This window comes from Barbus barbus (genome assembly GCF_936440315.1).
Source record: "Barbus barbus genome assembly, chromosome: 28".
Classification (NCBI taxonomy): Eukaryota; Metazoa; Chordata; class Actinopteri; order Cypriniformes; family Cyprinidae; genus Barbus; species Barbus barbus.
In genome coordinates this window covers 17,573,600-17,585,183 of record NC_136756.1, presented here as the reverse complement: position 1 = coordinate 17,585,183, position 11,584 = coordinate 17,573,600, and the positions used below count along the sequence as shown (strand labels likewise).

At 36.7% G+C, this 11,584-nt stretch overlaps 1 protein-coding gene across 1 annotated transcript; it reads left to right on the top strand.

Moving 5' to 3' along the window:
• The first annotated feature begins 6,687 nt into the window (after positions 1-6,687).
• Positions 6,688-11,070, top strand: LOC306848177 (transmembrane protein 115-like). The gene is made up of 3 exons (XM_079382565.1): positions 6,688-6,992; positions 7,615-8,519; positions 9,723-11,070. Exons 2-3 carry the CDS (start codon positions 7,663-7,665, stop codon positions 9,949-9,951), a joined length of 1,086 nt encoding a protein of 361 aa, XP_079238691.1. The 5' UTR covers positions 6,688-6,992; positions 7,615-7,662; the 3' UTR covers positions 9,952-11,070.
• The last annotated feature ends 514 nt before the right edge of the window (positions 11,071-11,584 follow it).

Sequence of the window (11,584 nt, the reverse complement as noted above, 5' to 3'; positions counted from 1 at the left end):
TGCACCGTTTAAATTTCTTCTCAAAGTCAGTAGGTGAAAATAAGGTAGCCTACTGTAACTCCAGGATAACCAGAATGACTGCATGAAGCCGCGAATTACAGGGTGAAGCAAGGATGGGCAGATGGATCGAGGGAGGGAGGGCTGGAAGATGAGATGATATGGCAAGCTTCAGGGTGAAAGAGCAAAGTTTGTGCATCTGACACAGCAGCACACCCATGTAGACATATAGACATATCAGATATATTGAAAATTCTTTTGTGAATGTTAGCCAATGTTTTCCTGTTCATCAGCACCACATCTGACACAAAATTGCTAAAGCAGTATATAAAAGTAAAGTATAGAAAATTATAAAGCAAAATTGTAAAATAAAAAAAAATAAAAAGTAATTATCAAAAGTCTAATACATATAATTTATTATAATAAAAAATATATTGAATTATATATTTTTATTTTACTGACATTATAGTCCTGTACTTTGGCCTGTATTAGATGCAATTCTGAGGCTAGATTGGTTAAGTCATCCTGAAAATTGTCCTTTATTTTCACTAATTATCAACCACCTCATGTAGAAGCTAACAATACAACAACATTCTCACTTATGTCTCGCACAGGGGGAGGCAATTTATTGTTAGGTTTTGGCATATCTTCCTGACATATAATTTTGAGTCACGTTCCACTGCAGCTGTTGGAGGAACATTTAGAGGAAAATTAATGTAGGGTTTCTGTTACAGTATGGTGGTCCATCATCTGCTCTGAAAGAACAGAACAGCAATCTCCTCAACTGAAAACCAGAAATAAGTAGTCTAAATGAATAAATGAAAAATGTGCTTTTTGGCTACTTGTTAGGCTAGCTGGTCAGCACAGCCATTATGCCACAAAGACAAGATAGATGTTGTTTACACAGAAAAAATAAATAAAAATGTTGCCCACATTTCTCAAGTACTCTGATGCCATCTTAATTTCATCTGGAACCTGTGTTGGGCACATCCAAGAGATTAGCAGATCCACAGGCTTTAAAATAGCAGACGTTCAATACTCCAGTACGGATCTGAACTTAATCCAGGTAAAAAAATTGACATAATGGAATGGAATTCTGAAACAAGAACTGCATTAGCAGTTTGGAACCATTTCCTAAAATGAACCTGTTTAGTAAACTTAAAATATATATATAAATATATTGATTAATAGTGCATTAGTGCTATTCTTTACATTTAAAAATTTCTATTTCATACATTTATTTAATTGTTTCCCATAATTCAAGTGCTACACTTCAGGCACATTTAGGAACATTTGCAATGTTCTAAAAACTCAAAATGCTTTGATAATGTTTTGACCAGATACTCTGACATAACTTCAGTTGCATTTTATATCTTGAAATGATTTTTCTTTGTGACCCTGAATAATTTGTTCTCTGAAAGTGTCCAGATGGTTTTTATTGACAAGAGTTTCTCTGCTGAATGGAAGTAGAAACCGTTACTGTCTGATGTGGGTTTTACAGAGAGCTGGTCTTGATTGCCTGCTGTTATCACCACGACTGTCTCAAAAGAACAAACGAAGGATGTTGGAAATGCTTTGACTGTTGAGTTTTTCTGATGACATGGTTTTGTTGAATAATGCTTTGACAGTTTTGAAAGAAACCAGTGAATTAAAAAATGAAATGGGGGGGGGGGTTGTTTTTCCTGACCTCTCTCTCTCATTTCGTTACTTAATTGGCCATGCAATAAAAGTTTTTCATCATTTTATTGTTATAATTCCTGCTTATACATCCATAAAATTAATTATTATTGAAGGTACTATATATGTGAACCACAAGCCCCCAAACGGGTGAAATATGATTTGTCATCTACACAGAGGACAGATGAGTCAGTCTCATCTGCAGCTAGTTGCGTCATCTAAAAGATGACGAAAGACATGTTCAGAAAACCCTCTAATGAACCTGAGATCAAAAACATTGTTGTGCGTTTTAGGTTTTTTCCAAAGCCTCATTGATGCAATAAACAGACAGAGAATAATAAATGAACCATGAAAACACAAGAACAGGATGTGTGTGTGAGCTCCTCGTTAAAGCTTACTCTCATCTCTGCATCTTTTGTTTGACTTTTAACAAAAGAAGAACTTCTATGTCTGTCTTCTTTCATTTTCTTTTTGTTTCTCTTTCTTTCCCCTTTCCCTGTTTATCTATACATTTATCTCTCTGTTCTGCTTTCACTCTCATTTTTGATCAGTTTTAGTGTCATTTCTTGCACTGACTGTACATTTACTCTACTGTATGCATATGAGATGTAATTATATTATAAATATACATGTGTAATGTAAAATAAAGATACATAAACAATATATTAGTGCAAAATTTAAGTAAAATAAAATGTGCAGTGCAGAGTAGAAATGGCAAGTGACAAATTTAACAACTATAATATATATATAAAAAATAAATCAAATAAAGAAGTAATATAAAACTGAACAATTAACAATGACAAAAAAAATGCCAAAATAGTAATATGATGCACATAAATAGTTTCAAATATATGCAAATGTTTTGAATACCATTTAAGATTTGGGTATGTTGAAATATTTAAATAAGAATTACCCATATTTTTTGCACTAAACTGTATTCTTTAAACACAATTTCTGAAAAACGCATGGGCGGTTGGGAATAATTATGTGCACAATTATTTTATAATTACATATCATAACATAATCATTCACATTGATGAGCCCTAGAAAATCTACTCTGTTTTCCTTTCAAACATATTGGTGATCATTTGTTTTGTGTGTATATACTCATACATTCATTATTCATTCTTTTTGCCATGTTGAATAAGCAGAAGGTATGGCTGTTTAATGACCAATTTAAAAGTTCCAAAATGCAACAATTAAATACACGAATGTCAGTGTAGCGCTGGTCGAACTCAAAGACGACAGACAGCTGGATCCAAATACAAAAAAAGTTTATTTAAGACATTAAAGAACTGATAAATAAATTAACGGACACTAAAAAATGCTGGGTTAAATATGGAGAAACCCAGCGATTGGGTTGTTTTCAACCAACAGTTTTTGGACAGTAACCCAACTGCTGCATCAAAAACATCCCAGTCGGTGGGTTTGTCCATATTTTACCCAGTGCTGGGTTGTATTTTTACTTAATTTCAGTAATCTTGTAGCAGACAGACACATACTGTGCTGCTATAAAGCAGCAGTGATTGCATTCAGTGTTTTGTTAATTTAACAAACGTGTTGTGTATCAATTTAATTTAGTGATAAATCTCACCCGGGTATCTTGATTTTGCTTTGATCACACTGCAACCGTGCTTTTTGCTGTTCAACAGTTTCAATTCCGAGGTTATGTCCACTCTCTCTTTCTCACAGTCTCTGTAACTGATGATCACATTCCATGAACAGTGACTGTGACTAAGTATGGCAGCAGACCAGAGGCTTTAATTGAGAATGCCTGGTCTTGTCTGGTCTAGTGGCATCAAAAGGCCTGGAAAAACAACAAATGACACAAGCCCACAGCACCGTTCTGATCTAGTGCACATTACATGTTATTAGTGATGAAGATTCCATTTCATGCTGTATAAGACATTAAAAGGGGTAGTTCACTCAAATTGTTACATTTGTTCAGTGGAGAACCACAGAGTTTTTGACAGAAAGAAGATGGAGCAAAGAGCAGCAGATTGACAGCAGCTAACAAGAGTGATAAGGACAACAGATGAGAAGTGTGATGAATGCTGAATGAAAGATGAAAAGATGCCATGTAATCTGGGACTGACAGAATTGGAGAGGACAGATAGTGTGAGTGTGTTTCTGCATGTGAGTGTATATTCAAAGTCTCGGACAGACAGCAATTTTCAGTGACATTGATCTCTGCCCTCTCCATTATCTTTCTTTTTCTTTTCTCCTTGAGTTCTTCTGTCACATTGAAATGCACAACATGCATTTGTGTTTCCTAACCAAGTGTTTTCACCAGTTGATTCGTCACGCTTAGGTGCTGGATAAATGTGCACTGGAGGCAAGGGAGACAGGAGACAGAGCTCCTTCAATGCAATAAAATTAAAGAGTGCTGTTAGAGGGTCACAACCTTCCTTTTCCTAGAATTGTGACATATTGAATTTACAGAAAGGTCCTCCTTAGTATTCATTGTGTGTGTATATATGGGGTGGGGGGTTTGGGCAGCAGCCAGTGGTCTCCATAAAAATGTAATGAAAATCTAAATGAAGGTTTCTGCTATGGTTAGGTTTAGGAAGTAGAAAATATCACTGATATTTGTGTCTTTTCTGTGTGTTTGTGTTTTACATTGTGAGGTCCAAATGATCTCATCTCGAATGATGTCGAATATTACATATTTCTTCAAAATAAATGTATCAGTAAAAAAAGAAAATGCTATGAGTTAATTTAATTGCAGCCTTATAATGTACAGCATAAAAAATAGATTGATTTTCAGATCAGCTCTGTGTTAATATTTACTTATACACTATTATAATACTATTATAATATTTATTTATTTATTTATATTTTGATTTAACTTTAATTTAGTTGGCAGTCGTGGCCTAATGGATAGAGAGTTGGACTTGTAACCCGAAGGTTGTGGGTTCGAGTCTCAGGTCCGGCAGGGATTGTAGGCGGGGGAGTGAATAACCAGCGCTCTCTCCACCCTGAATACCACGACTGAGGTGAGACCCTTGAGCAAGGCACCGAACCTCCAACTGCTCCCCGGGCGCCGCAGCGTTGGCTGCCCACTGCTCCGGGTGTATGTTCACTACTGAATGTACACTTGGATGGGTTAAATGCAGAGCACACATTTCACTGCTGGTTATACTCTGTATAATTGTGTATGTGACAAATAAAAATAAATTATTATAATTATAAATTTAGTTACATTTTTTTTCATTAATTTTAATTTTCAACATTTCTAACTTTCATCAAAATCACTAACTGCATTTAGGTTTTACATACATGTTGGGTCCAAATGATCCTTGGACTGTAAAACATTTTGTATACCAGATGTTCCCCACAAACAGTAAACTGTGTTAATAAAAATGTAAAAATGAATGATTTAGGATTGGGAAATAGAAAAAACAAAAACATTAGCTCAGTACATAAGTTGGAAAGTCTTTGCTATGATAGATAAATGTGCGTGTGTGCTGCCAGAACGGATGACTGGACATAAATGATTGAAATTAAAACCATAGGCCTACTGGGTTTGTGGAAGAGCTAAACCTTTGTAGACGTCAGGAATTGTTTTGTGGGTGAGAACATGTTGTCCTTGCTGGCTTAAATATCACTGTCTGCTCTGTGAGGACACAACATGTGCAACAACACCTGTCAGCATCCCAGCGGGTATGCCAGACCCCAGATCTACAGATGAGAACAAGTGAAGGAGCAGTCGAGACCTTTTTGTTCATGGTGTTCTGCACAACTGAGGTCACAGCCTCTGTATGACGGAAAGCAAGATATCTGTACACTGAGGTACATCTCAAGTAGACTGGTTCAAAGAATGTGAGATGACTTTTGTCTGCCATCTAGTGGACTAGATATATAGGACAATGCATTTTTTTTTTTTTTTTTTTTATCTTTCAAAAACAATTATACAGAAATAATTCACTTCAAACATAACTCACACACAAAAAACAAAATAACAACAACAAAAATAAATAAAAAAATGGGGTATACATATAACAAATATATATGATGTATGATAAAGCATTACATTTTACAAATAATTTTTTTTAATATGAGAGATGTTTTTATACATTTCTTGTTTCTGGTAATTGAAGTCAGTAAGTCATAAAATATATTAAGTTCTTTACAAAAGAAATTAAATGAGGGACTAATAGATGTAATTTTTAGGACAATGCATTTGCCCTGTCATGTGGTATTTGACATTTATTGCCTAAAACCAATATTTATTTTTATTTTTTAGTTACGTTATCCAATAATGATTAGTAAGCCTATCTTTTACTAATTATTTAGACTACTCTAGAGACTAATATTTAGGCTCGGGCTACTCTAGTAGTGACTAGTAATAGCTATTCATTTAATTACTGGTACTTGTTCGATACTGGTGCTTCTTCCTTTGCTGCTAGCATTGTTAAACAATTCAATTGCTATTTCAATTACTGGAATAAGTTTCTATTTTTAGAAGCAAGTGACTATATTAGGAATAATTGAATAGTTGATGCTAAGAAAACATAGTAATATTATGTTACTGTAGTTACTAGTAAATTCAAATTAAATAATAATATTTTGTCACCAGTATGGTGCGACACACTTTCAAAGGAAGCTGCTTCAATCCGCGCGACCAACTTGAACCTGTTGCGAAATCTGCGTGGGAAAATCTTCAGGTCTTCTACGAAATTCCTGATCGTGGGTAAATGACTGAATTTCGCCCACGAAAATTCACTCAACACTGGTAAATGTCATCTTACATAAAAAACAACGGCATTTATTTGTATCCCAGTAATGGGATAGTGACTAGCAGCAAAATAATAATTAGGCCATTTGTATCAACTTGTATCAGTCACTATTGTATTTCTAAAAAGCTATGCTACTGATACTGGTCAGTTTTAATGAATAGGTGAATGCAGCTGTTATAAGAAACGACTTGCCGTAGCGTTTATGGAAAAACTGCATTTCCCAGCAGTCTTAGCCCAACAGTGCCGTAAACGACACGCCCAGTCGCAAATCTGAACGGTGACGTTTGCAAATCTGATGTTTGTGCTTTGTGCCTGTTTGCTGGAAACGCCACACTCTCAAACAACAAAACACAAGATTTATTCAGAAGAAATGTCGACGTTAGGATATTAAAAAGAAAAGCCGGGACACTTGTTTCGGGTTCACGCTTACTGGCTTCAAACCTGCTACCTGGAGGCCTGTTGTGAGAGGAAATCCCCGGACTGAACTGCGACTCCAGGCCGGTCTGAGAGGACATGCCACCGGAGAGAAAGCTGTTCACAGCTCGCCTTTCTTCGCGTGTTTTACCCTTAAAACAAACGGCAAGTGCCTGAACTTAGACCAAAAGACTTATATAAGACATGAAACTGTCAGACTGACATGAAAATGTGTTAGCACAAATCGAGGAGGTGAGGTTTATGGAGTGTTAGCAGACGGTGCCGATAAAGAGGTAAGTTAGAGTAGCTCATGTGACCCTGATAGAAACGCATAAGTGATGAATTATATATTAACTACTCAGAAACAGGAAGACCTGAGCAGGTAGATAGTCAAAATAATCTTTTGTCAGTACGGTCAACTACATATTCAGCAAGAAAGTTAACGTTACCTTGCCTAAAGCTGCAAGTTAGTATTTAAAAGTATTTTATACGCAAACTGGAGGATCAGATTATTTGTATTATTTACTATGTAACAATATTATTTAAAGCAACAGTTCTTCGTTCTTTGAGAGAGGATAAGATCTACTTATCTCACCACAAGTGTTGCAATCACCTGTAAGACCAGTGTGAGGTAGTACTGTCATTTTCTCTCCACAATCTTCATCTAAGACACCATCCCAAAGTTGCAGAACCTCTGTTGACGAGGTCACACTGCTTGCATGTTGATGTCTGGGTTTCATCTCCTGGTTGTGTCCCTCATATTTGACATAAGCTGCTGATTTCTTAGGCTTGCCATTTCTGGAGCGTTTACAACTGAGGAATTGAATCTGTCAGGATGAACCGCTACCTGCCAGTGGCACGGCAGCACTTTTTAAGTGCACTCACGAGCACAAGTGTGGTGGTCAAGTCCATATGTGCCACAGTGATCCTGCTGTACCTACTCTCCTGGGCTGCTAACACCCCTTACCTGCTTGGCGTTACACCTGGCTTCCTTTTCCCACCAAACTTCTGGATTTGGACGCTTCTGACCCATGCAGTGGTGGAGCAACACATTCTCGGCGTGGCGGTGAACATTGCTACTGTGATGGTTGCTGGACGGCTTTTGGAGCCATTATGGGGAGCGCTGGAGCTGCTGATCTTCTTCGCTGTGGTAAATGTAGCAGCTGGTCTCCTTTCTGGACTCTCTTATCTCCTCACCTATGCTGCCACCTTTGACCTGGACTACCTGTTTGCCGTGCGGGTGTACGGTGCACCCGCTTTTCTGGGGGGCGTTCTTGTAGCGCTGAAGCAGACTGCAGGAGACACCACAGTGCTTCGAGTTCCTCAAGTACGCTTGAAAGCCGCCCCGGCCCTAGCTTTGCTAGCAATAGCTGTCTTACGGCTAGCAGGGCTGCTGGACACTTCAGCTGCACTAGCAGCATGCGGATATGGCGCTCTGTCCGGGTGGGTTTACCTGCGCTTCTACCAGAGACACTCTAGGGGGCGTGGAGACATGTCAGACCACTTTGCCTTCGCCTCGTTCTTCCCAGAGGCACTCCAGCCAGCTGTTGGCTTTGCAGCTGGGCTTGTGCACGCTGCCCTTGTGAAGATAAAAGTTTGTCGTAAGATGGTGAAGCGATATGATGTTGGGGCTCCATCCTCCATCACCATCAGCCTACCAGGCACAGATCCACAAGATGCAGAAAGGCGGAGGTACGTTGATTTAATTCAGAGCGGCTGTTTTTTAGTTTCAGGGTATGGTTATATTAACATTTATATACTATTTATTCTTATTAGAAACTAAAATTAATTGTTTAAATGCTTCAAATTAATTCAGGAATTAATACAACTTTTTAATGTACAGTATGAAAAGTACGTTTTTATTTTTATTTTACTGAGTTTAGCTAGTTATTGTAATATTATTTATATACAACTTGTTTATTAATATTTCCAAGAACTGTACTTATCCAGAGTGAGCAAAAAGGCTGGTAAAATCACTCTGGACCCCTCACATCCAGCACACAACCTCTTTGAACTTTTACCATCTGGTCGACGCTACAGAGCTCTGAGCACCAGAACGACCAGACACAGGAACAGTTTCTTCCCTCAGTCAATACATCTCATGAACACTCAATAAATAAACGTAAAACACACAACTAATACATTATCCATTCACCACACTCACTTATTTTATTTTCTCATTTCTAATTTGCACATTCTTGACCTGTACATACATAGTCGCCTATATTATATATTATATATTGTGTATTTCTTTTTTTTTTTTTGCTGCTTGTACATTGGTCATTGGCTATTTCCTGTTATTTTGTTTCATTACCTGTGTCCTGTCCTGTTACTGTCCTTCTGTTGCACTGTGGAGCTTCTGTCACTATAACAAATTCCTTGTATGTGTAAACATACTTGGCCAATAAAGCTCATTCTGATTCTGATTCTGATATTTAGAATTACCTTTTATTTTCATATTTTCTGTTTCCAAATAGTTAAACTGAAAACATAAAAATAAAAGCATGCAACAAAGTACTAAAACTTAAACTGTAAATATTTTATTTTTTTTGTGTTTTAGTAATTTGGCTAAATGTATTTGTCATTTCTATTATTTTTACTGTATCTATTGTCTTTCATTTATTTTTATTTCAGTTTTAGTCATTTTAGTACTTTTAAAGTTTTTTTTAATCTAATATTTATATTTTAATTTCAACTTTATTTAATAAATTGTTTAATAAATTTAAAGCAAATCTCTAATATTGACCAAAGACCAATATGGTACCGACATATTGTGCGTTTCTAGAGCTAATAAAGTAAGTGAATTTGACCAGTCTGATTGTTCTCAGTTTTGATGCATCTATGTCTATTTATTGGCCGAAAGCAGCATCAGTTAATTTTCTTGTTTCCTCACAGGCAACTGGCTTTGAAAGCTCTGAATGAGCGTCTGAAGCGTGTGGAAGACCAGTCGGCTTGGCCCAGCATGGAAGACGAGGAGGATGATGAAGATGAGGAGGTGCGAACAGACACTCCTCTCCTTTCAAGCCGAGAGACTTTGCCACCAGCATCCAGCACCACACAAAATCCTACGGGACAAAAGGAGTCCAGCATCATAAGTTTTGAAGATGCTCCGACCCATTCCTAACACAAAAAGACACACACACAATTCTTGTTTTTGTGCTTCAGAGTTTAGTTTATCCTTACAATCACAAACGCTACTGGAGACATCTCACACAAACACACACACATTATCTTGGTAATGTTTTACATTCACAAACGAGGAGTTGCCACTAACTGAACACATTACCTAAACTAAATGACAAAGACATTCATACTCAATTTTTCAGCTGTACAAAAAACCCTTGGACTAGCCTGATTCATAGCATCTGCAGTGCTCCAGTACTTCTGCTTTGTAAAAACAAGAATATCTTCTCTCCCTCTTGCCTCTTGTGTAAGGTTTTTGGGAAGTGCCCTTTTGAATAAATGCTCTAATGGTTTATGGGATTCAGTTTCTAAATGTATGGCAGACTCTACAAATGTTTATGGGTTGCCTCTTTTTATTTGTTTGTTTGGTTTTTTTTGGCCTAGTATCAGAAAAAAGGCAAGATTCCTCATATTTATTGGGCAGAAGATGGGACTTTTTGCTGCTTACTGATGTAACGGCATCAAAAGAATGTCTGGAACTTCAAGGGCAGGATTGCTCAAGATGAAGAATGTTTATGCAAAATTTGTGACTTTTCGAAGAACGCCTGATCTCTAATTTAAGGTTCTGCTGTCATGTTTTCAGTCATGATTATTTCATAGGTGGAGGCACAGTGAGGAGAGAGTCGGATACAGTCATTTCGAAGATATTTTTGTTCAGAATAGTTTGAAATGATAAGCAATACAGAATTGATTCTGTCCCCTGTTGTACCCTTTTCCTCATCTGTACTTTAATGATCTGTCTATATGTGTTGGCTTTGATAAGAGTGTTGCACTCTAAAATATGAGCTTGCATAATGGACCTGTTTTTATAAAACACATTGTCTACACAACGTGGCTTGAGTTTCATTTAATGTTATGATTTTTGTTTAAGGTTCATGAGTTTTACACTAATATTTGTAACCTTTTTTTCTTTGGAGTTTTTACTAGTAATTGTTGATCTGTTTTCTCATGGTTCCTAGGTGTCAGCCTTGATGATTCTCTTGCAGACTTATTCTCTGATTCAGGTTTCAGCCTAGTTTTCGGATCTCTCTCCATCTATAATAAAGTCTGAATGAAGAGCACACCTGTCCCAGAGGACCTTATTAATTCGAAACAATCGATCAGTGCTGTGTGTGTGGTATCTACACAATTCATTGGAGTCTGTAGGATTTTCATTTTTGAAAGAAGTCTCATGCTCAGCAAGGCTGTATTTAATTGATCCAAAATACAGTAAAAACAGTAATATTGTTAAAAAGAACATTTTATATTTTATATTTATATTTAGTTTTATATTTTCATGTACTTATAATGTAATTCATTCCTCTGATGGGAAAGCTGAATTTTCAGCAGTTATTACTTGAGTCTTCATTGTCACACGATCCTTCAGAAATTATTCTAATATGCTGATTTGCTGCTTGAGAAACAATTTTTTTATTATTGTCAATTTTAAATCCGTTGTGCTGTTTTTTTTACAGTATTCTTTGATGAATATAAAAATTTAAAGAAAAAACTCAAGTATACAGGTGAAAAAGTGTGAGTGAAGTGAAGTGACATTCAGCCAAGTATGGTGACCCATACTCGGAATTCGTGCTCTG

Coding starts and splice junctions, on each gene's coding strand:
- LOC306848177 (XM_079382565.1), top strand. CDS start 7,663: ATGAACCGCTACCTGCCAGTGGCACGGCAGCACTTTTTAAGTGCACTC. Junction 8,520..9,722: donor CAAGATGCAGAAAGGCGGAG/GTACGTTGATTT, acceptor GTTTCCTCACAG/GCAACTGGCTTTGAAAGCTC.